Genomic DNA, 27,161 nt, shown 5'->3' with positions numbered 1-27,161 from the left:
ACCAGAAAACTGGCTTTATGCACCTGATACTTCAACTGCAACATGTTTAAAGAGATACACTTAGAATAAACTAGAGATACACTAGAAATACTTTTTATTAATAATAAACACTTGTGCTGCCCTCTTCACAGTTATAGTGAGAGCAAATGAGATGTGTGAAATGTACAGTAAGCTCTAAAGATATAATTGGTAATGAATTACTGTAATATAAAACAATTTTTAAAATCAGAGTTGAGTGATGACTATTCTCAACACATAATTTACTTCTATATTTTCCTTTGATTGCAAAATATTAATAATTAAAGGGCTGTAAATTGTAACTTTTTAAAATAGCCTACCTTAATAGCGGAGGAATTCTTAAAAAGTAACGAGTAGAAAATTTTAATTGAATAAAATATCCATCGACTGGCTGCATCCTTATTAGCCAAATGTCCAATTTAGAAGTTGTCAATAAATGAGTTCCTTGACCATTTAAATCTTCAATGTTAGCAGAAAATATTTTACAAATATCTTTTACACTTATTTTTTAATACTGAAATATTCAAAACAGTCAAATTTATTTTTTCATGTTATGTCCAAACTCTAAATGTCCAATTTAACCCAGACACTTGATCTGCAACTACAAATATCATTAATATCATAACACTGCATCAGTGTCAACTTAAGCTCATTCTGTTAAAAATATCAGCAAGGCAAGTAAGCTATTATAAATATGTTATATCTGAATAAAGATTCACTAACTGGTATTTTAAATACTTACAATTATTTTTAAAAATATATAAAATATGGAAAATATGTGTACCAGCAACTTTCCTAGGACAGTATTACATATAAAAAAGTACAAAAACAATGATTCGATTTAAACATACACATCCTACCTCCATCATTTTCCCCCTCTACTGCCTGGTAATATAGTCTTTTAACTAGTATCTAAAATTGTCACATGAATCTTTCAAGTATTTTCCTCATTTTACAGAGAAACTCAGTGAAGTTCAATAACACACTAATAAGACAAGATTTTTTTCTTCCACATTACACCATCTTTCAAATAATCAAATTATCAAACTTATAACAGAGGTAAGCACTTACTATATGGCTTTTTGGGGAAATAAACTGAACAATTTATGTGATATATATTTAAAACTGGCTCAGTAATATAACTTAATAAGCTTCATTTATTTCAGAGTATAACTCTTGTGCATCGAAGCACCTCCAGCAAAACCTTACATTAAGTAGGCAAAATACTCAAAAAATGTTCAATACAGTAATTCGAAGGAACTGCTTAAATGTTAAGATTATTCCTACACTTTTATAGGAATTATTACCTTCAGGGTAAGTAAATGAAAGGAAAGCAAATAGAGAAATATATTTGGTAGAGAAAAAGAGGAGTAGTACAAGAGATTAAAGAGTTCAAGGCAATTCCTCATGCTTTAAAGTCAACCATTTAATTTTATGTATATTCGTTATAAAATTTAATTTTATGTATATTCATTACAGTGTAGACTTTAAGTCAGTCATTATATTATCATTTCTAGTACTATAAAATCCTGCATCATATTACAAATTGAATTTCCAAGCAACCAAACAGCTAATATACAAGTTTTGATTTTAAATAAAAGCTCCTTATAATAAATCCATTATTTTGAGCATCAGTAAGGAAATAAACTATCTTTGAACAAATCACATAGCTCTTCAAAATTTAACTGACATTTAAAATTTTTTTTAATATCTAAGAAAAAAACGTTTAAAAAAAGATTGAAGTGTACACGTTGGTAAAGCATCCATTAATCAGATGTTTTGCAATATACTTGGTAATACTATCAAGAAAATTAACTGCAACCCTAAAAATGCGTCTAAGAAATACAGGGTAAATTTTCTTATGCCTAAAGTATCATAATAACTTCTAAATGAAGAATAACATACTGATAAAATAAAGCAAACTATAAAGAATTGACCCTATTTCCAACTATTGCCACTGCTACAATATCCATTCAATTTATAGCTGTTTTGCCATATCCTCAAGTAAACTGAACTGCCTGTTTATACAACCCATACATTTGCAAAATCATCATTTTCATTAAGTTATTCAGTTTTTATTTTGTACTTTTTCTTGTGATATGGGCATAAATTTAACACCTCTGTCCCTGAAGCAATAAGAACACAATCTAATTCTGTGCCAAGTTTCCTTCTCTACGAATTCCTTCCTGACTTACCGAAGCAAAGCTCGTGCACTTTTTGCACCTCACCATCAATGGGCACAAACATCTATCAAAATATTTAACCATAAGAGCAACTATTTGTTTACCAATGGCTACTGGTACATCTAGGTTATAATAAAATTACTCACTGACAGCCATTTAACAGGTTTTACTTTAGGCACTTTGTAGTACTGCTTCCCATCACAATTATACATATGATAACTGCCATATGAAGAAACAGATTTAGTATTAGCTACCCACTAGTAACTGACAGAACTGAATTTGTACCACATACAGTAATGGCAACTTGAAATTATCCCAAGCTATAGGAAAATAATTTTATGAAAACTTAAAACTGAGAACAAAATAAAGATGGTACAAAATATAGCGGCAAATATTCTAAACAAAATATTAACTTACTGGGTCCATCCATACATCCAAAAATAAATTATAAGCAAGTAGTTTATTTCAGGAAAGGTGGTTCAATTGCTAGAAAACCAAGCAACATAATCTACTCTCAAAAAACTGAAGGAAGGAACGCCTAGTAAACAGATATGATGGTTAGAATTGGAGCAGATATGGTGAATAAATGGCAAGAAACGTGAAGAGAAGGGCAATCCATTAGCAGTCTTTGACCATGACATTTTAAAGCTGCTGAATCCTACAGTGAGAGTTTGTCTGATTAAATGAATAGACTCATCTGATATCTTTGTCACTAGAGTAGGTCTTGATATCTGAGTTGAATATAGCCCTAACATATACATTTGTGAATGTATAAACATTGCATAAAATATAAAAAGGAACATGAGAATGATGAATACCAAATTTTTAATATTTATGATATTGGTTACCAGAGACTGAGCAGGGAGTTCTGACCATATCGGTTAAGATTTTCTTAAAAAGAAAATATGAGAAAAAGATAGCTGAGTGTTAAGCTTAATGGGGAATACACAAATATTTGTTATATTTTTAATTTTTATTAGTCTGAAATATTTCATGAAAATTGATAATCCTGTTATATTCTTGAATATAACGAGAATATATACAATACACGTACTACTCAAAGAATTATCACAAAATGAACACACCTATGTAATTTAGGTAACTACTTCCAGAAACAGAACATTATCAGCTCCCCAGAAATGTCTCCTATACCTACTTCCAGTCATTATTACTCCCTTTCTCAAAAAGTAGCTACTATGACTTCTGAAACCAGAGATTAGTCATGCCTAGTTTTCAAATTCATATAAGCTGTTCTTTTGTGTTTGGCTTCTTTCAGTCAACATCATGTTTATAAGATTCATTTACAATATTACATGTAGCCGTAGTTCCTTATTGCTATAAGGTATTCTACATATTGTAATTCATCTATGCCACTATTTAACAGTGAACTAGGTTGTTTCCACTTTAAGGCTATTACAAATAACATTTCCACGGATTGTGTACAGTGAAGGCATTTTTATTGGATATTTATGTACATTTTACTGGGTAATATTTAACAAGATATAAATTTCACTTGTCTAACCACAGCAGATATTATCAGCTATTCAAAGAAATGATACCAAACTCTACCAGCAGTGGATGAGAATTTTTGTTTCACATTTTTGAGCCTGACCAAAAATTAGTGTGTCAGTCTTTTTAATTTTAACCATTCTATGAACATGTAGAGGCATTTCCCTGATTACTAGTAAGGTTGGGCACTTTTTATTGTTTACTGGATATTCAATTATCGTCTATGAAGTGCTTGTTCAAGGCTCTTGCTCATCTTTATATAGGATCATCTGTCCTTTTCTTATCGATTTGTAGGAATTCTTATTTAATATAGATATAAGGTCTCTTTTTGGGTTACACATATTGAAACTGTATTTACCCACTCTATGATTTGCCCTTTTTACTCTCAAATAATAAAAACTATCAATTTTAATGTAGTCAATTTACCAATCATTCTCTTTATGAGTGCTTCCGTTGTGTTTAATAAATTTTTTCATATATAAATATCATGAAGATAGTCTTCTACATTATCTTTTAAAAGATTGTTTTGCGCTTCCTGTTTGATTTTATAAGCTGCTTAGAATTATCTGCATAGGTACTTTTTTTAAAAAAAATGTATATCCAGTTGACCTAGCACCATATACTGAAAAAACAGCCAGGTCTCACTACTTCATGGCCTTCATGATAATCAAGTGTCCTAATATCAATGGGTCAGTTTCTGGACTCTATTCCATCCTGCTGGTTTGTCTATCTGTGGACCAACACCTCACTATCTAAATTACTGATCTTTATAAAACTTTATATCCTGTAGAATAAGTTCTGTTTATTTTTCAATGTTGACTTGGCTGCTGTTTGCCTTAGAATTTCCATATTACTTTCAGATTATCTTATCAATCTCCACATACAAACATACACCCTCAAATAAGCCTGATGAGATTTTTATTGGGATCACACTAAATATGCAGATCAATTTAGATAAAAATATCTTTACAATAATGAGTGTTTCAATCCTTTGTATAGCCCTCCCTCCATTTATCTAGGTCTTCTTTAATTTTTCTCAGTAATATTTTCGTTTTCCATGAGGCACTCTTGCTCATCTTTTGCTAAATTTACTTTCAAGTTATTTTATTTTTTTTAATCCTTTTGTAAGCTGCATTTTAAAAAAAATGGCTGCTAGTAAGTTGAAATGAAATTGATTTTTACACTGACCTTGCTAAATTCATTTTCTAAGGATACAGTTATGTGAATAATGGCAGTTTTTCAAATCTTTACATTCTTTTTCTTGTCTTATTACATTAGCAAGGACCTTTAGTACAGTGAGATACAGAAGTGGTGGTAGGCATTCTTATCTAATTCTCTATCTCAGATGAGAAACTTTTTCAACATTGCATCACTAAATATTGACATTTGATCTAGGGTTTTTTTAGTAAATACTCTTTATTGAATTACGGAAGTTCTCTTCTAGTCCTAGTCTGCTAAGAATTGTTATCATAATTAGATTTTAGATATTCATAAAATACTTTTAATCATCTACTAAATAATTATGATTTTTAAACCTTTATTATTTTACATGAATCACACTTTTTTCCCTATTTATTAATCCAATAAATTTGTTCACTCAAGTGAACAAAATGCATTCTCTCTCACACACTTTTCATGTTTTTTTTAATTGACACATTTGACAGTATACTGCAGTCTTTATAACACTTCACTATAAACACTGCAGCATACAATATGCTGAGTTTAAGATATCTGCTTAATAGCCACATACCACGCACTGTCTCGTCTAAGATCTAATAGTACCTAACATATTCAAATTTCTACAAGGCCCCCAAAAGTATCTTTATAATTTTTTTCTGATTCTGGATTCAATCAAAGATAGTGTATGTGGTTATTTCATGCTTCTAACCTTTTATCTATAATAATACCCTCATACCTTTTAAATGACATTATGTAAAATTCCCCAGTATAGGCATTGAGGCATATAGATTTCTTTATGTGAAGGTTTTTAATTACGGATTCAATTTAATAGTCAAATATTCAGATTTCCTATTTCCTCTTTTGTCCACTTTAGTCATTTCTGTCATCTTAGCCCTTCAAATCTGTCAAAAGCTCTGCTTATCTTCTCATTCTCCTTTTCTCTGTCCAGCCTCTGCTTCTGGAATGGAGACTCAGTCACCTCTAGGAAAAAGTGGCCCAAATTCCAAGATCACATTTTCTGGATTTATTTCTGCTTTTAGACCTTAGTTCTACAATTCCTCATTGTTTTGGAAGTATTCTGATGCAAACAGTTTTATATTTTATAGTTAGTCTAGCTATTCTTGGCAGAGAGTTCTAATTTCCCCCTCTGCCAATTTATGGGAAATGGAACTCTGGCCTTTTGGGAATTTACAATTTTCAAAATTAACTATTTTTCACAAATACTCGTTAAAAACCTCCAGCCACATCCAATAAATAACAGGCCATTATTATTCTAAATGTCTACCCTTACTTCCATAGATAGAATTGCCAGATCCTGCTAATATCTTTATACACCTCCTTCTCCAGTCATTGCTTTATATACTGCTTTCTGTTCTGGGTTTTTATTTCTCACTTTTGTATAGTGAAATATTATTTCCTTGACAAGTAAAAAAGCATAATTCCCAAATTCTCTAAACTACTCTAAGTCACTACTGTCCAACATACCTTTTGATTCATACTTTTCTTAAAGATAAAATTAAAGGTAAAATGCATAAAAACATCAAAACCAAAATAAAGCAGGGGTTGTAAATTAGAGAAGTCAAAACAAACAGGTTTATGTATGGCAAAACAATTTGAATACTGAAAAAAAAAAAAAAAAAACTTGTTCAGTTTTGGCTCAGTCTTGATCTGTATCCAGACCACAGTAAAATCATTATATCACTGTTTTTTGGCCCTGGGAAAGAGATTTTGTTACAGAGCTGATACCCTAGGGAACTACAGGGTCTTTCTACTTACCTTCATACCATTCTTGACCTTCACCCTAGTATCCATCTACACTGTGAAAATCTTATCAGCTTCCTGAAATGATAACTTAAGACTCTAAGTAACAAAGATACATATGTAATATATGATGTATTTTTTTGACAGCCACTCTCAATCCTGACCTCTTTATATTAAAAAATGTTTTTATTTGAAGCACATAAAATGTACTGACAGTTTTACTGCCCACAGAATCTATGTTAATATGACTGTTTATTTTTCAAAACCCACTGAAGAGATAGCTATGTCTACAATGAGTATTTGGATAAACAAAGATTAAGGGGCAAGGATACTATTTTTAAATAATTTATAATACTTTCTCCCTAAAGCTGAGTTATATTATTACAATAATCTAGAGAGGAGAATTAAAAAAAAAAAAATTAAGTAGGTATAGGAATATATTAAATGTAAATCTGAGAGGAAAAAAATACTTTAAAATAACAACAACAAAAAGCTGCCACTTGGAAGACAATGTCAGTATGAGAGGTAGTAAAGACCATACGGGACTTCTAGCCGGATTCTCAAAACTTCATTTTTTTATTGAACATCTATCTATTGTATCCCTTGCTCCACATTAGGCACTGAAGAGAGTACAAAGACACTGCGATCCCTGGAATACCTGTATCATTATGGCATTCACAGTCCATCAGAAAGAAGACAGGTGTAAACGATTATCCAACAGTGAGAAAGTACTCTAAAAAGTATGGAATAGATAATAATCTAAAGGAACATTGTCTACTAAGATTAGAAAGAAGTAACAGGACATGAATGAAGCCTAAGTCATTTCTTCAAAGATGAGAAACATTTCACCAGAGAACACAATGAGCAAAGTCATTTTAGCACATAAATAATGAAGAAAAAATAAACAGTAGGCACAGTTCAGGAAATTCAGATAGTAAACATTTCATATGTTAGGAGTAAAGGTTACACGTGACAGAATGGAAAAGAGATGAAAAAGTAAATTGCTTTAATTCATAAAAGAGCTTTTCGTATGTCCATTCTAAAAAAAAAAAAAAAATGGTCTAAATAAGAAGCTAGGAATAAAAATGAATTTTGCTTTCTTTTTTTTTACAAAGATCAGTCTAGTCACAGGGAAGAAAGTGAATAAGAGAGGAAGGCTGAAGCAGTAGACTGCTAAAGTAGTTCAGGTATGAGATGGTAAAAGTTTCACTGGGTCAATCGTAAATACAGGGAATAAATTTACAATAGCTGAAAAGTAGAGTTGACAGAACATGACCTCTGACTACAAGACCGTAGGATTAACATCACGTTTCTATTTCAGAATTTGGGTCTAGGCGTACCTTCACAAATCAACCATGGATTCACATAACCTTTATGGTCCCTGTTCTTCATATATAAAACAAAGAGATTAGACAAGATGTCCCATTATGTCCCCTCCAGCTTAAAATATCTATTACTTTGAGTAGTTAATACACATGGTCTTAAACAAGTACTTCATACAATTATAATACACTCAACTGAATTATAAGTGATTGTTCTTTTTTCTTTATTCTCTTGCTCTATTTTTAATACAATTACACCAAAAATACCTATGCTAAAAGAGTGATGTAAGTGGAATCAAAGACATTTCCCCCAAGAGACTAATCTTTTCAAAGCTGCTAGTTTTAACTACATTTCCACTATCAGCTGTATTTTCATACTCTGACTTCTGACTACAAGAAAAAGAATCTAGGATTTCAGAAAAAGTAGCTAACTACTAGTCAACTATTAGTTTCACTAAAGCTAGCAGCTATTCAACCTAAACACAGCATTAAAAAGTAGATATAACAAAACATTTATCTAAATCCAACAAGATTTTATATGTCATAAAAATATTCTTTTGAGATACTACATCTCAAAATAATCAATTCCTTAAACATATCAGTTGATAAATAACTTAGTCTCTGTATATGAATTAGATGTTTTACCTATAGGCAAAATGCCTAGGTTTACATTTAATTACTGGTATTTAAAACAATGATTTTTGAATTGTCATAGACACTTAGGAAGTAGCCTAAAGGGTAACTTTTTCCAAAAAAAAATCTTAATTTCCATATCATTTATATAAAGACATAATTTAGTCACTGAATAAACTCAATATTTGTTATTGGTTTCGTTAAGTATTCTGAGGTATTTTTATAGTGGGGCTGAAGACTAAGACTATAAAATATTCTATAGTTTCTGAAAAGTACTTTATTAAGACCAACCCCTAGTGGCCCTAATATGTTAGAAATGAAGACACTGAAGCCCAGAGGATTAGAATCCTAGCCAAGGTGATCCAGGTAGACTAGGGACTTTGCATTTTCATGACTATTTTCCAATGAACCTAACTGCCTCTATATTCTTAAAATATAAATGGTAGAAATCTCATCAAAGTGTGCTCTATTTCCCCTATGCTTAAGCAAACTCAATTCTTAGTAAAGCCCTTGAATTTCAGAAGATCATCTAAATGCAAAAACATATGACATTCATTTTGTAGTTTCCCAATTTAAAAAAATGAGATTAAATTCAACATTATACTATCTTATAAACCAATGATAATTAAATGATACATCAAAGTCAAAATATTTGAAAAATTTAAAGATTAGATGATCATAAATAAGAAGTCTTCAAGTATATTGGATATAACAAAGACTCTCTGAAGCTGGTGTAGGGAAGAAAATTGCCAATCAGCATATGGTAAAGCAAGGATCTAAATTTTCCCTCTACCAAGAAATCGCCTGAGAAAAAAAATTTCATTTACTTACAAGTGAAACTTCATTAAAACCCTAAAATATGTCAAGCACTATTCTAAAAATTGGGGATAGAATGTTGAACGACAAAAATAAGATACTATTATTCTCATGAAATTTGCGTCCTAGAAGCAAAACACAAGCAATGAACAAACAAGTAACTATCAGATAGATAATGACAAATGTTATAAAAGAGTGACTGGGTAACAAATTAAGATTGGATGGTCAGTGAGGGTCTCATTAAGGAAATAATTTTTTAGGTGAGCTCAGAAGAAGAAAGGGTCTCATTAAGGAAATAATTTTTTAGGTGAGCTCAGAACAAGAAAGGTCAATACCGAAGAATATTCTCAGCACAGGAAACAGTGCAAAGACCCCAAAACAGGCACTAATCGGTAGGTTTGAGGAAGTGAGACAAAGCCTCGTGTCTGAAGGACTGTTAGTGAGGGCAAGGATGAGTCAAGGTCAGAGAGAAAGATAAAGACCAAATTACACAGGGCCAGAGTTCCAGTTTGAACTTTTTGTAGCTACAAACCTGAATTTGAAAAGTTTAAAACTATACTAATGTTAACTATGCTCTTTTAGTTATTAGAGTCTGAAATGCGATGATAAGTGTCAATAAGTAAACTCAAATGTTTTACTGAAAAGTCATTGTTTTTTTTGTTCCGTTTTCAACCTCGAGAAAGCAACCTGTGTTACATACATAGTATTACAATCTCTAATTATAATTTCCTTCGAATATAATTAACCGATGATCATGTTAGTGTGCAACAGGATTGAAACAAAGTTCAGCTTCAGTGCTGCCCCTTAACTTTGTGTTAAGCTGGCATCTGTAAGAGACTGAGCTACTTGGATTTTTAGGTTCCTTCAAGGTACGTTAAAATTTTAATTTATTGCACCTCTTTACTTCAAGCACGACAGTGGTTTTCAAACTCTAAATTCCTATAAACCTTTCATGTTTGACTGTGTTATAATTACTAGTTTACTTCCACCTCTCTGACTTCATCCTAAGCTCCTTGTAAATAGGTGGGCCTATTTACAGGGGACTTGGAGGGCGTTTGAGGTGGTCTTTCATAATTATGAATAATTGCTTGGAAATTTCAGCCTTGCTCTCTATAGCATATTATTTAAAAGACTTCTATTTTTGAATCTTAGTGGTTCTTTAAAAAAATAAAATAAAACAAAACTATACCTATTTGTTTTGCAGCCTGCAATATATCTTTTAAGTCTTCATTTATACTTTGCATTTCACTCTTCTCCAGTTTTTCATTCAAAAATTTTACTATCTTCTTCCATGTCAGGTCCAGCCCCAAAATTTGTTCATGAAGTTTAGACCGCTTCTTCTGAAACACACATCATAAAACAGAGACATATTAGTTAAAGGTTTGCTCAAATCCATCATTTATTGTATAATTTTTCAATGCATTATACAACTTAGTACTACTCACAATTCAAAATTGTATCAATTCACGTCTAAATTTACAGCTCCCAAAAGTAGCCTTACTTAAATGGAATTTAAAATATCATTTGTTTAAAAGATGTGTTTAATAAAATCTTTTTTTTATAGTTTAATCACAATGAATAATCATTACGAAATTATTTTCACATAGTAAAGTAAAAAGCAAAATATTCAACATTCAGATAACAATAGGAAACATTCCACATACCTCTTTCTTATTTTTCTGCATCATTTTTAACAAAGTTTAGATCCTACTGTATATAAGAGCTTTATGTCATGTTTATTGATGAAAGGCATTTGAAGAAAATTAGATTTCTATGATGAGTTCAATATATTTAAATCAGCACTGCTTTCGTAAGTATGAGCCTAGAATAGGCATCAAGGAGATTCTTATCTATACACATTTTTTTCTTAAGATTATAAATTTTTCCATCCTTAAGAACTGACACAAAGGAATCAATTTTTTATTTCATGCCACTGACCTCTTGGATTAAATGTCACAGAGCCTCTGACCAAATGAAAAAGTAGTGGGCCAGATAGAAAACTGTAATTTTCCTCTTGGTTGGGCTGATGATACTACATAATTCATTATTACTTGCCTGCCTCAGTTTTCTAATTTAAAATTGAGCTAATTAATCTGGATTTAGGGGGAGAAAATGCGCAAATGTAGAGATGAAATAAAATTGGCCATAAGTTGTTACAATGGGTCACAGTTTATAGAAGTTCATCTGACTTTTCTCTCTTTTGTATATATTAGATATTTTCTAAGATAAGAAGTTAAATTAAAATGAGGCTCATTATATCTGCTACTCTCTTTCCACAGGTATGTGTGTCTGGGGTGAGAGGATGTTTAAAAGCCTACAATAATAAATAAAATTACATGGGATACTTTCAAACTTTACAATCTTCTATTGTATCTCTAATATAAAAGCACCGGTAAGATGAGGAAAGGAAATAATTAAAGTTTAAAATAGCAATATTAATTAACTGTATAGAATATATCATTTTAAAATAGCAATATTAATTAACTGTATAGAATATATCATTTTTATTGCTGTGAAATGTAAATAGCTCCCATTGTAAAGGTTGATTTTCATGTAGCAAAATTCTGTATCACTTTTAAAGGGAAAAACTACCTAAATACTGTTACAAATCTTTTCTTTCTAGTATCAATCTGTAAGTGAAATTATTAATTATAAAACCACATAAGGACTTAAACAATAAAATTCCAACCTACTAGGAAACAATGTTAATATTCTACAATAGAGTCAAATAAGGAATCATCAAAGTGTTTTTTAAAAAACAGCATAGGGCCAGTTCCTTCACATACTATATTATATAGTTCGTTCCTTCATATGTACAGTTCATATACCTTCAGGACTTTGAAGTCCACAACCAATTATAAGGACCAGACAGACAGAAGTCAGTTATGATACCAGCTACAGAGTTTAAATAGCAAATTTCATATTTCCCATCTATGGTAGAGACATTGTTTCTGTGCATTAAATAAGAATTTTATCAGAGAACTAAAAACTTAAATGATCGAGGGATAAAAAAACACATTAAATTATAACATTAACTATGGCAGGAACCTTAGCAAGAGAAAAATTAACAACACATTCGATATCATAGTTCAGATTATTCTTGTTGACAATACAGTCATAAGTGTTTAAATAAATATTCTCATTAGGACACATCAGTATACACATTCTCTTTCTTGGCAGAGCACCAAACAAGATTAAAACATACCATTTTAAGCACAAAGAACTGAGAAAAAGAATGTCAAATATTTGCCCGTATGCTATGTTTATAATGGTTTTTGCCTAAAAAAATTTACCTTTAAGTCAGCCACTTCTTCATTATAATTATCTTGCTTGGTGACATTTGAAAAGGAGCGCAAGGCTCCTGTGAGACGAGGTAAAGTCATCTATTACTCAATCAGTGATCCATGCAATGAGAAATCTGAAACTGAAACAAAACAAGATGATATTTATCTGTTGGGAGGAGGAAGGAGTGGTAATCATACTCAACAAATGGACCTGTACAAGAGAAAAAGAAACCAATTAGTTAAAAAGCAATTGCTACCAATGTTGAAAGAGTCTCCTGACACGTTTCCTACCCATGGAATTTTTTTAATAATACACTGGCTATGTTTGGAGAAAGGAAAAAGAAAGAAAGAAACAAACAAAAAACACTGTGTGTGGGTACTATGATAACATTTCTTCAAAATGTGTTCTACAGATTTCTAAGTACAGGCCTCAAATGTTGCATTTCTACTGACAATAATATATAATACTGAGAGAGAGTAAAGCACTTGCTCATCTTTTCTCCAATTTTGTTTTATTCTCACTGATTTCATCTCACATTATTCCTTGCTTTCAGAGTTTCTCTGGCTTTTTCTCTTCTTGAAGTATCAAGCATGTTTCTACCTAAATGCATCTGTATTAGTGGTTGCCCCTGCTTAGAATGCTCTTCTGATGTTCATATAGCTAACTCCTTGACACACAGGTCTTGGTTTAAAAGATACCTCCTGACAGGGTTCTTTCATGACCACTCAATCTAAGACAGGGCAGCTACTCAGTTACTGTCTATCAAAGCACAAAATTTCAATTCTCTTTATAGCAGTAATTAATACTTGACATTTACTTGTTTATATACTTATTTATATGTTGTGTCACCCCACAAAGAGTAAAATTCATGAGAAAAAATACCTTTATTTCACTGATCTCCCCTAGCTAATAGAACAGTACTAAAACATTTTTGGCACTCAATAATTATTTGCTAAATAGTAAAGGGAAGAAAAAGGGAGAGGAGATAATGGAACGGAGAGACTAAAGAACAGTAGAGGAAACAATTAAAGCAGTTGGGGAAGGGGAGAACTCCCAGGGAAAGAAAGAAGTCAGATGACCGGATCTAATTTTGTTTACATGCTGACAATGAAAACAACTAACCTTCTAGTAAACAGACTAATAATATTTACTATGAGGAGAGTCCTTATCTATTGAATACTCTTAGAGGCTATCCTGGTTTAAGACTGCTTATTATAACAAAACTACAATCTACAGGTTTATAAGGCATGGCTCCCTGAAGAATGTCACATAATCTATAGAGAAGTTTCTAGGGCAGTTTTCAAATAGGGATGATTCTGACCCCACGGGACATCTGGCAATATCTGGTGACATTCTAAGTTGTCACAAATGGGGGGAAGGGGAGTACTACAAACTTCTGGTGGGTTGAGGCCAGTGATGCTGCTAAACATCCCATAATGTACAACACAGCCTCCCCACAACAAAGAATTATCTAGACCAAAATGTTAATAGTACAGAACTTATAAAATCCCACTCTAGACTAAAATAGAGATGTTTTATAACCGAGGCACTTCCCACAGTGTGAAATGACCCATGAACCTCAATTAAGAGACCTCACTGATTATTCTGAGTCACAGCATGTATCCAATGTGAGAAGGAAAGAACTAAGATGGCCACATAGGCTGTCTCAGACCATTCCCTGCTTCTGTTCTTCTTGATTCCTTACATCCTTAAAGTTATTACAAAGCTTAATACTTGGAAAAATCTCTAACTCTGATATTAGAATAATTATATATAAAATATATGATGTTTGACAAAATAAGAGAGAATTAAAAAATAATAAAGAATAAGACAAGAAATGACTACGCAAATTTGAAAATATAACTACTAGAAAGAAATAAAAATATACAGCTGTTAAATTTAAGAATCAATAGACAGGTTAAACAACAGATTAGACAACAGCTAAAGTGAAAAGTGATAACCTGGAAGAGAGAGAGGTCTGAAGAAATAACCCAATATACTGTCATAAATAGATAAAGTATAGATTAAGCAGAACAAAGAGAAACAAGTCCAAATACATCAATACTCACAATAAATACAAATGAATTAAACTTTACACTCAAAATATTGACAGAATGAATTACTATATAGCAATCAAGTAAATTCTAGAGATACATCCAAAGCATGGGACAGAGAAAGGTTGAAAATTAAGAGATGAAATAAAGAGTTGCTGGTGGCTATATCAAAAATATCAGATCAGACAAAATAGACTTTAAAACAAAAAGTATTATTAAGGATAAAAAAAACACCTCTCTTCATAACAAAAGATACAGCTAAGACATAAAAGTTTTGAATTTATAGACATGTCCTGATGAAACGGCCTTAAAATAAATTAAGTAGACGTCCAGAAGTAAGTGACAAGTCCAACATCAAAGTAGAAGTTCAATAACTGGTCAAACCAACAACAGCAAAAATTTCAATAAAGATACAAGGGACTTGAACAGTGAAGTCTTTAAGTTTAATTTAATGAACATATATAGAAACTGTACCTAATGATTAGAAAATACATATTCTTTTCAAATATATTAGTAAGGTTAAAATGGTCTATGTATACGAGGCCATAAAGCAAATTTCAAAAATTTCAAAGAGTAAGTATCAGATAAATCAGATCGAACAAACTTTTCCTGTATAGAGTAAATATTTTAGGTTTGACAGGCCACCGTGCAGTCTCTGCCCTACATTCTTTGCTTTATTTTTATTTTTTTAAACAACACTTTAAAAGTGTAAAAATCACGCCTGGGCTCAGGGTGACCAAATCAGTAACCAATTGGTGGCAATAAAGTACAAGGAGCATAAGCAATATGGTGCTCCCTTAGTCTGTTTCAATCACCACATGCATCTCAAACTGTGAACATCTTGTTGCATTGCATGACTGCAATGTTTAAAACTATGTTCCCATTCTAAAAAAAATATACAACATGGCCATTAAACACAAGCCAACTTTTTAACATGGTTCATCTGAAAAAACTGATATGTTCCAAGTCTGAAGGAAAAACATGGCTGTGCAGGACATATTGAGAGACAGTATGTTGTGACAACCTGGTGTTCTCCAAAGGATTTAAGAGAAATTTTAACTATTCATTTTTTTTCCACCCAACAAGTTCACTTTAGATCCTAACTTATTCTTAAGCAAGAAGCAAATACCCTTGATAATTTCCAATAAAATTAGTAAATACACAGAACACGGAGAACAAAGAAAGCAAGAAAAGATAAATACATGCATATATATTTTACATAAATCAAAATACATAATAGTTTGTTAAAAATAAAATTTACATGAGGTTATTTTCTAAATTATCCCCCCAACTACTTTACTTCAGGTTTCCCACTGAAAGGTGGGGGCTGAGGGAGATAAACCTAGACAGGCTCCTAACTATAAACCAAAATGTCTTTGTACTACAGAAGACTCCCATTGTATATTAACTTTACTTTTAACAAAGAAAAGCTTTCTTTTAAATGCCCTTGGGAAACAAGTGGCTAGAATAACATATTGGCACCAGATGAGAAAAAGAATAGTCACAAAGAACATCCCAGAAGGATCAAACAAGCACATATATTACTCCAGAGAACTGATATCTCATTCTAGGTAGTGTGTATTTTATTTCTTCCCAGACTGATCCAGTGGAAAGGTCCTGGCTTGGATTATCATATGACACATGTATTTTGTGCCTGTTGTCTGTCAGCTTCATCCAATAGGAGTCCTAGGAGGGTAGGAACTTTGCTTCATTTACTATAGTATTCACAGGACCTAAAACAGTGCCTGGGGCATAGTAGGTTCTCAATATATATCTGTATAACGGCTGGATGGATGGAGTAACAGGAAAGATAAAGGGAGGCCACCAAAAAAGGGCAGTATTTACAAATCTGGATTCTCATATATATATTTTTTTAATGCTTACAGCATCTTTATTTCAAGATCTCAAAATTTTCACAAAAAATAATTTAATTACTTGATTAATTTATTTCAGCTCTTAAGAGATAAGATGTTTTACAAACTAGGAAGTTTACTCAAACACAAAAGAAATCAAAATCTAATATGCTGTATTCAGCTCATGATGCCATTCTTCTCCAAAGAACTCAATAACTTACATATGTAGAAATTTAATTCTAAATGAGTATTTGGGTAAGCATTTTCAAAATATCAAGCCAATAAAGCAGAAAGCAAAAACAAGAGTAAAAGAAAAGTCAATAGTTGCTAAAAACTAGGGTAGGAGTTGGCTCAGAAGGAAAATCACAATAGAAGAATGTAGGAAGAGTTTTCACTCACTTAACTGACATTTCTTACCTAGTATTTATACTAAATGCTAGACATCATGGTGAGCAAAATAATCTGGTACCTGCCCTTGTGAAGCTCACAGTCTGGTGGGGAAGAGAAGTCAATTAAACAAGCTATGTCAATACAAAATAAGATCGCTATTTTAAAAGGCAGTAAAGAGTGTGATCAGAACACAGAAATAAGGTTGGGAAGGGGAAGCAGCTTTCCTATATCGGGTCTTCAAGGATGAAGAGTTGGCCAAGTAAAGAGGACAATGTATTCCAGCTGAGAAGTAAGAACACTTCACATTCAAGGAACTGAAAAGATAACGAGTGTAGTGGTCAAAGAATAATGTGACAAGAGGTGGAGCTGGAGAGGTAGGAACCAAGTCACGAAGGACTTTATAAGTCACACTGTTTAAAAATTATTCTAATAGTAAAAGATTTTCAAGAGTTTTTGACGAGCTGTGCATAATAAGGATTACTACTATGACTGCAGTGAAGGGAATGGACCACAGGAAGGCAAGAGTGGGAAAAAGATACTAAGAGGTTGTTACAGTAATCCAGATGAAAGAGGAAGATGATGGGTTCCTAAACTGAAATAATGGTACTTAGAGAAAAGTGGACGCATAGAAGTGATTTGATCAAATCTATCTGGCTTGCTCTGATTATCTGTATTTGTGTGTGTGGGGGGGGCGGGGGGTGAGGACCAAGGCTTACTTCTACATTTATAGATCAGCCTGATGGTACAATTCACTGGATTAGAGCAGATATGTTTTTGTTTGTCTGTTTTAGGGGGAGGGGAGTGGCAGGAATATCATGAGTTCAATCTCAAACAAGTTGAGTTTGAGATGTATGACATTCAAGCTGAAATGGTCAATAAAGATTGAAAATTCAGGTGTAAAATTCAAGAGAGAGGTCTAGTTTAGGATACAAACATGAGAATCATGAGAAATATCACGAGAATAAAGAAAAGTCATCTAAGAATTTATGCGTATACTGAGAAGAAAAGATAGCAGGTGCAGGAACATAAGTCTTTAAGGAATAAATAGGGAAAAAGATCTATAAAAGATTTTGAACAGTAGGAGACCAAAAAAGGCCAGGGAAAAACCAGAAGTGTGGTATCTCCAAAACCAAGGGAAAAAAGAGATTTAAGAAACAGGTACGGTCAACCACGTCAAATGCTATCAAGAAATGTGGTAAGATGTCTACTAGATTCAGAATTTCAGCAATGTTCTTCCAGTGTTCTACTTCTAATAAATACAAACAGAAGAGCTCTGAAAAACTGAAGTTAAATCAGTAACTCTTCAAACTCCCTAATAACACATTCATATTTTTTTTCTAAGCTGATGGCCAAAATCAGTGACTTAGGATACCAATTTTTTTCACTTTTTAAATCAGTTACAAAGCTTCTATTTGCTAACTTCAGGTTGGCTACACATAAGTATTTTTCCTTGTCTCAAGTCAATTCACTGAAGTCTCACAAAGCCAGCATCTTGACTATAGTCTCCAACAATGCAGAAGTAGTGTATGTCTTGCTCCTCCCTGGTACCTTGCATGGTTCTTGGCCTGTGCCAGGGAACTCAATAAATATTTGTTTACTGATATGTACTCAAAGCATTAATCTGTTAAGCTTTCCGGAAATAATTTTTAGGTTTGTCCTTACTGCTCCAATCCCCAGAATACAGACAGTGTTAATATTTTTGCAAATGTTCCTTCACTTACTAAAGAATGTTCAGAAAGAACTGTTTAGTGAGCTTCCCTGGTGCTCAAGGTACTACTTAAAGCAGGTCTCATTTTAGAAAATGCATGCACACTGGAAAAGATGTACTGAAATTAACTTTGCAAACTTGAGTATCACCCTCGTATTAATTTCTTCTTATAAATCATTTATATAGTAAGTTTCTTAAATCAATATGAAGGTATATTTATTTCTACTATAAGTAAGAGCAGAATTTAACATTTTTATATTGTTCTGTCTGATTAGCCTGTTAAGCATTGTATTCACTTTCAAGAAAGTAATTTTTCTAAAAAGAAGCTGTCTCATTGGTAAGCAAGGATTTCCTCTCTAGGAATGGAATGTACTGTTTTCCTTTTTCATATCCATATGCCATGTCTCTTAGCTACACACAACTGAGTAACTTGCATAGTCTTCGACTCAATTTCAAAACGATCTAGCAAGTCTTTGAAAATGCTAGAAAACATTAGCAACTGCCTCCCTGACTACTCCACAATCCTGAGACAAATTACCTTCCCTCCTTTGAAGTTCTCCTTTAACAGAATAGACATTATCCAAAATTAAAAAGCTCTTGCATGCACATGGTTTAATGAAGAAGTTCTTCAACAATATGAACTGGTTGCACTGGAATCACTGGAGAGTTGACTGGAAACAGACATTTCCAGGCATCATCCCAGAAATTTTGATTCATTAGTTTAACAATCTTTGGTTTAGTTATTAAATAACTTGGTGTGAACTTTGTCTTCTTCAAATATAAATACTTCTTGGCAATTATCTTATTAAATATTCTGAGAATGCTTACAGTTACCTGTAAATTTCTTACATAATACTAGGTTTTTAATTATGTACCTCTCCAAATTCCATTGTAATTTTTGATGTCAGTTCAAACTTTTGATAAGGAATGCAATTCCTCAGAATTCTCTTTGAAAAGTGAATCACAGACATGGAGGAAAATTAGCCCAAAACTCCGAAACCCGGAAGACAAACTGGGAATCTAATTTACAAAGGCCCCCCAAGACTTAGTCTATTTAAATAATAATGAGGCAGAATTACATTGAATAAGTAGAATAATAATAAAGAGAAATAAATTCAAATGCAAATGAGTTCAGCTAACTTCTCTGGGTATCAATTTTCTGATAATAAAATAAAGAGGGATTACAAAATTTTAATCACTTTTCATGATAAATAATCTGATTAAATCAGAATACTCAAACAAGAATTGTTACATTAACTCTGAAGCATAGTTTCAGAAATAAGTTAAAACAACCTATAAAACAGATTATTATAGCCAACAGAGAGCAGAAAAAATGAAACTGAACAAACTGTAGACATACTCACACATACCTGTTCATCTACATGCAAAATGGAGGACTTAAATGAGATGGCACATGTTGAATGAACAGACATTTATACAGGGTCTGTCTACTATGTGCCAGGTATTATACCAGGCAAAAAATACAAGAAATAAGATCCATTCCCTATTTTATAGTATAATGTAGGAGACAGATACATAATGCCTGCCTTCAGGTAGTTACTAAATATATATTAGATACTTTACTTTCTCCTTCTCAGTAATTATGCACTTTTTCTTCCACAAATGTTTGTGTATGTTTGCTAAAATTTCAATTTCAGGTATGTATCTTCTCAAAATTGAAAACTGTTCCATATTACATCAAGACATATTTTGTACTGAAAGGACTGACGCTAACTATTTCCCCATGGAAGGAGTTATGGGGCAATAAATTTACTTCAATCAGTAAGTACTATACATGTTCCTGATGAATATGCTTTGTGCATGGAATTCTTATGAATTAAAAGTTATTAACATATAAACCAATGTAAAAACTGGAAAAACTCTTTTTTCCAGATAGAAACTGATTTTCAATTGTGAACTTTACAATTAAGCCAGCTATGCAAAAAGACTTAACTCTTAGCTGACAAAACACTGCCATGTATACTATTTGTTTGCTCAAAGGCCAAAAAAAAATCAAGTCATGTTAGTCAAATAAGATGATCTGCTCCTCTTTCAATACTAGTTATACATAAACATTGACAATAACTTATTCTTGCAAAAAGTCTTGCTTTGTTCTAGAGATCCACAGTATGAAGAGGAACCCTAGAGTGCTGGGCTATAGAAAGTTCCATAAGCACCAACACTGTAACTCTTGAGTTCCTAGGCCTACCACAGTGCCTGACACACATGAAGACATGAATGACTAAACCATAAAAAATAAACTCCCTCAAGTAAGATTATTTAGCCTACACTTAACTGCCATCTCTACAGTGCCTTTTTCAATCCAAGACTTTTATTATAACCATCATTAAAAAAAAAAAAATACATGGACAGCAAAATTCAGAGTAAAATGAAAAGCTGAACTTTCGACTTTTGATAACAGAAAAATGAAACATGAAACCTGGTGACAGAAACATTGGTTATTCAATCTAAACTAACTTATGGAAACACAAAATATGATTATTAGTTTGAACTGCACATGTGATTACATTCACATCAAACTTTCAGCTACCGCACTCGAATAGGTTAATGTGTGATCAGAAGCCTATTTAAAACTTCTCACGTACCCACAACATCTCCCCAGCGCGCACCCATACACAGACTTATTTCAAAATGACATTCCTGACTCCTCGATTGCTAAATTTACTCAAAATTCACCATGGTCAACTCCCTACCCAGTCAATTTACTTTTCACTTCCTTTTACATGGAAGCAGATGTCTCTCTCAAAATCTATGTGAAGAAAACGAAAAAGTTACCAAGGTTTTGGAATAATAACAATTTTAAAAAAACAACAACGAATGAGAACAAATTACCCACGCACAGGAAAGAAAAATCACTCTATGTGGTCATCACGTTGTGGTCTAACACCTGGGCAACATGTGGCTCGGTTCAGTTTTTGATCCCCACCCCCACCTACAAATTCCACGAATAGGACGAGTCTGTCGGAGACTCCGCACACGTTTTCGGGCCCCGAGAGGGATGACAGCTCGGGAAGCGCCTCCGGACGGAATGAGAATCACTCGAGGGGCCATCCGAGTCGCGTCTTCCCAGCCTCCCGCCCGCCTCCCCCGGCCGCGGGGCTCCTTCTCCTCCTCCCACCTCCACTCCTCACCTCTCCGCCCAGGCTCACGCGCTTCGCATCACTCGGTCAACTCCTGCTCCGCGCCTCCCTCCCTTTCGGTTTTATTTTCACTTCCCACGCCAGGTGAGGAGTGGAGGGTCCGGTTGAAGATGCCGGTGGGCAGCTGCACCGCTGCTCTCGCGTCCGCACCCAAGGCTGGGCTCGCCGGGGTCGCTCCCACTCCCAGGACACGGCGCGCGAGGACCGCCAGACGGCCCTGCGCCGGACAGACCCACAAACCTAGCAGGGAGGGACGGGGCGGAGCAAGCGCGGGACTACACGTCACCCGCCTGCAGCGGCGCCAACGTCGTCACGTCGGCTCCCTCCTGCCCCACCCCTCCCGCGTGCGTGCGCCGCCTCCCCGCCTCCCTCCCGCACCGCTCCGAGTAGGACCCGGTCTGAGACGAGGGCGCGCCCCCGACGGGCTTGGGCGCGTGCGCGCGCGGTCCCGGCACTCTGTGACCTGGTGCGTTTTCCTTCCCGGCCAGGCCTGCCACCTACCGCGCACCACCTGAGTTTTTCTCTGCAATTACTTGAGTAGGCTGCGTTTTCTCCCCGCCCTTCTCTGTAAGGTGAGGACGTGGGGTAAATAATTTCTCTTAAAGGTAAGGGAGAGAAGAGCAGTGAGCAGGAAAAACCGGGTCATCGCCATCGTCATCACCAACCAGAGCTCCCGGCTGCTGGGCACTTTTACACGGTACCCTGGTCTGAAGTCGTCCTGCTTTCCTTACGCTTTTTAGATTCTCAGTTTAGTTCTCTTTAAGTTATCTCTGCTAGTCAGTCCTTTGGTCGGCCGACTCCAACCAAAAAAAAAAAAAAAAAAAAAATGCCTGGTGATTCCCTGGCTCAATTGAAAAGAGAGGAAGACAACATTAAGAAAAATTAACTAACCTCAAGAACTGTGGTGAATGTGTGTACAGTTCTGGACTAGAAGCTGGGCATGCAAAGATGGTATGAATTAATGTGTGTGGCTCCTTTTTTCTCTCCTAGCCCCTGCTTCTCATAAGGAATGTGTCTTGAGGCCTAGTAGAATTGCATTTTCAGAGGCAGCCGGTAGTGATCATTATACTCTTTACTGGCCAAGCCACATCTGGAGTTACGTGTTCAATTCTAGATTGAGCAATTTAAGAAGACCTCAAAGAAGTTGAAATTATTTCAGAGAAGAGCAAAATGGTGAAGAGAACTCAAAAACAACAAATGAAGTAGTGGTTGAACTTTGGAGGATTCTTATAGAAAAAAACTACGGGGGCTATCTCCAAATCGGTAAAGACTCGTTATATGGCATAGATTTGTTTTATGTGGTCTCAAGCGATGCAGACTTGAGAGAAACAGATTTCAGATCCTGAAAGGAAGATCCCCTTCTAGGACTAAACAGAGAAATTGCATTAGGGTGCATGGACACCCCGACTACTGGATTTGATTTTAAGTAGATTTTAAAGGCTTACTTAAAAGGTACTAAGTGCAGGGTAGCCATGCATCAAGAGAAGATTTAGTTGATGGTTTTGTTAAAGTTACTTCCAGTTTTGATATTCAATCAGTCCATGGTCCCAGCCTTAAAAGAATCTACAGTTAGCTTATGAGATAAGACAAATGCATCAAAAGGTAAATAATGCAAAGAAGCCATATGGTAAAGAGAGTTACTAACAATAAGTGCTAGGAATTCACACAACAGATTGTTATTACAGTTCCAAAGTCTTAAGGAAGAAGGAGGAAATGAAAATAGACTATCTAGAACTGCCCTGTCCAGTAGGGTAGCCACTAGCCAAATGTGGCCATTCTCTCTTGAAATATAGCTGGTCTGAATTGAGAAATGCAGTAAGTGTGAAATACCAGATTTCAAAAACTTAGTACCAAGAAAAAGTAAAATATCTTAATTCTTATATGGACTACATATTGAAATAAGATTTGGTATATATTGGATCAATATATTAAAATTAATTTTACTGATTTATTTTTCCTCTTTTAATGTGGCTACTGGAAAATTTTAAAACAGATGGCTTGCATCTTATTTTTATTAGACAGTCCTGGCTTAGAAGGACATATAGTTCATTGAACTCTAAAAACTGTCTTTGTCCTCTTTGTAGTCCCTGGGGGGTTTTCCAAAATGTTAATGGAAAGGCAATCTGATGACAAGATGCTAATGAAGGAAGACTGTCCAGATCCAGAATGTATGTCATGAGCAAAGACAAGGAAACAAGACTGCAGGTACATTCTATTAAAGTGAGTACCTATTTATCTATAATGGAAGGTTATTATAAGATAATAGTAACATTAAAATTAGGTAGAAATTAGTCTGTAAGGAGACTTAATTTTGAATTTAAGGAATTTAGTACTGTAAGCAATCAAGATTTGGCAGTTACAAAATGGGATTTTAAGATTATCTTGGCAATATTGGGTAGGGTACATTGAAATAAATGGGTAGTTAGGAGACCAATTAAAACTCATTGTCCTTAAAATATGTATTATACCAAAAAATGTTCAGTAGGTGATTGATTTAAATAAATTATAGCACACCTCTAAAGTGGAATACTTTATAGGCATTAAAAAAGTATGACTTAAATCTGTGTTGCTTGATATGGGAATATATCAACATGTACAATTGAGTACATAATTTGTAAAACTATATGAATAATATAAACCCTCACATGTAAAATTATATGTGTATGTATGTAACTAGATCATTTGACTAAGTGCCTTAATCATCTCAGAATTGTCTCAAAAACAGAAAATCTCAAGGTGAAATTGTTTCCAGTTCGTTTTCAGTGGCTCAACAAAGTCATCTGTGTTTTTGGCTCTTCTCATCTCTATATTCCTTCATCCTTAGTATGTTAACTGTTTATATTCAGCCTTGTCACCTTATGGGTGAATGAGTTGACAAATTCCAGACTGATTTGCAGTCCATCAGTCTCTTAGTATCTACTTTGGTATATATGTCCACTAGGTGGGCTCAGCTCACCAGTGCCCCACAACCTCAGCTTCTAGGCCTTTCTGCTTTGACCTGTTCTCAGTCCATTGTCTTCGTTTCTTCTCTACCGCAGGTTGCAACATTGGGTTTTAAAATTTCATCTTTGCTGGGCCTCAGTGCAGTTTCTTATCTGGAGCTGACACTTAACGACTCGGGAATGCGGATTACTAAAAGACTCAATTCTAAGATAAACTTCCCTAACACTTTTAATAAATGATGTTGGGAAGGAAAAAAAGCTAGATGACTGCCATGGCAGACACTATCGGTTGCCTCTCCAATCACATTTTTCTCCTCTTAATGAAATTAATAATTTAGGGTACCAATCGACTAAAGAAATGTGAGCTCCTCCCATTACTCTGGAAGTAATTCTATTTCCCTTAGACTGAAAATGTTGTAGAGGTAATCATGTAACCAAGGGACAGTCAGCTAGGGAGGATTCTGCAATAGTTTTTACCCAAATGGCAAAATATATGCTTAAAAACTATCAAGAGTTATTCTTGGGTTACTGTTCATGACGGTGGAGTTGGCATATAATTTGCCTATTATTCTTTTCTGGACACTCCTGAAATAAAAATGTGGAAGTAGAAAAGCCGAGGAATAAATACGAATAAAGATGTGTGTTTTGTGTATGCACTTATGTGGAGGGGAGAATGGTATGTGGAAAAGGGAAGAAAAATAAATGAAAATTCAACACTTCCGTGGAAAACAAAGCTAATAGTAGTGGTTTAACTAGTAATAACAAAACCATTGCCTAAAAAAATATAGTGAAGAAGCTACAAAAGAATTAGTTGGAGGCATGGCAGAAGGCAGAAGTGAGAATAAGCTGAAAATGGAGATACATTCTAAATATGGTACAACTGAATCAATCATCACGCACATTTACTTCACTCATTCATATACGCTGAGAGCAGGCAAAGACATCTGCCAGCAGACAAAAACAGAAGCTGAATAAAACTCCAAATCTTCTCTAAATGTGTAAATAGTAGAGAAGAGATGGAAGCTTTTATGTTGACAATACTGAGTAAAACCATTCTTTTTTCTGGCATTCAGGGCCAGGGTCTAGAGAGCCAGCTACTTTCCTACCCATCCTGAAGTGAAACTTGATATATGGTATTTCAGTCCCTGCCATGCCCAACCCAGCCACTTATTCACAATTCCCATGTAAGAGAGAGAACTGGAAGAAATCCTACTTACTAAAGCAAAAGAATGACCGGTTCTTTTATATATATGAACATACAATGAAGAATCAACAGGCAAATCAGGAAAATCATTATGAAAAAGACAAAGAAAAACAAAAAAACTAACTCTAAAGGAAGCAAATATAATTCACAAAATAACATTTTTTTAAAGCATTCCAATTTATATACTCCAGTATTCAGAACATATTATATCTATAATATACAAACAAAGTGCTCTGAAAAAGGAGCGACCATATAATGAAATAAAGTTCTGAGACACCTAAAATCATAATTGCTTAAATAAAAAATTCAATGGAAATGGTAGAGATAAAATCAAAGAAATCTAGAACATAGCATACATAGAAAAGAAAATACGAGAAAAGATTCATGGAGAGCCCATCTAGCAGACTAACATTCCACTAGCAAGATTTAAATAAAAGTGAGGAAAGAAATTTTAATTATAAGAGATTTTTTAAGAATGTTGAAGAAAAGTTTTCAGATTGAGTAGGCTACAGGGTACCAGAAAATATATATAAAAAGAGTCATACTTGGAGACATTATCATGTAATACCAAGACTAAAAACTAGGAATAATAATAGTCAATAATTCTAAAGTTTCTAAACTTAAAAGACATGTTATCAACAAAGGAATGAATATCAGACCTAGTACTGGATACCGGAAGACGATGACAGCATTTTTGTAGACAATTTTTAAGTCTAGAATTCTGTAATTCAAATAATCAATTAACCGTAAAAGCAAAATAAAGATGTTTTCAGACAAATAACGCTCAGAACTGAAGAGCAGTTTCCTCCCATGTGATCTTTTAGGAATTACGTGAGCATCTACTCTAGGAAAATAAGGTCAAAAACTGAGGAAATAATGGAATTCTGAAAAAGGTGCACCAATCCTAAAAAAAAAATGCAAAGAAAAATCCTGGAAAAGGGCTGTGTAGCAAATCTAGAGAGGAAAGAGTGTCGATGGGAGCAATTAGAGTTCAAGGAGTAAGGTCTTATGGAAGGAAATGGAGAATTCAGTGGAATAAATGGTAAGATAGGGGATTAGAAGGAAAAAAAAAGTTGTAGTAAGTCAAATAGTGCAAGGATAAAATGAGGAAAGAAGTAGTTCCTTAAAGGAAATTCAGAAAAA

The 27,161-nt window shown here is 33.9% G+C and overlaps 1 protein-coding gene and 1 long non-coding RNA gene across 2 annotated transcripts in view; one reads left to right on the top strand and one right to left on the bottom strand.

The window, feature by feature from the left end:
- Positions 1 to 22,170, bottom strand: part of ASCC3 (activating signal cointegrator 1 complex subunit 3) — a 266,182-nt gene extending 244,012 nt beyond the window's left edge. The window contains exons 1-3 of the mRNA XM_011360723.2: positions 21,864 to 22,170; positions 12,715 to 12,845; positions 10,611 to 10,761 (exon numbers count right to left, since the gene is read on the bottom strand). Of these exons, the coding sequence (XP_011359025.1) occupies positions 10,611 to 10,761; positions 12,715 to 12,804 (241 nt within the window). The 5' untranslated portion in view covers positions 12,805 to 12,845; positions 21,864 to 22,170. The remainder of the gene's footprint in view (positions 1 to 10,610; positions 10,762 to 12,714; positions 12,846 to 21,863) is intronic.
- A 26-nt stretch (positions 22,171 to 22,196) lies between these two features.
- On the top strand, positions 22,197 to 25,455 carry LOC105292492. The gene is made up of 2 exons (XR_002780464.1): positions 22,197 to 24,092; positions 24,911 to 25,455. It is a non-coding gene; the product is annotated as an uncharacterized LOC105292492 (long non-coding RNA).
- The last annotated feature ends 1,706 nt before the right edge of the window (positions 25,456 to 27,161 follow it).

The sequence above is a fragment of the Pteropus vampyrus genome, unplaced genomic scaffold, assembly GCF_000151845.1.
Source record: "Pteropus vampyrus isolate Shadow unplaced genomic scaffold, Pvam_2.0 Scaffold58, whole genome shotgun sequence".
NCBI lineage: Eukaryota > Metazoa > Chordata > Mammalia > Chiroptera > Pteropodidae > Pteropus > Pteropus vampyrus.
Note: the sequence above shows the minus strand (reverse complement) of the source record. Positions and strands in the feature narration are given on the sequence as shown.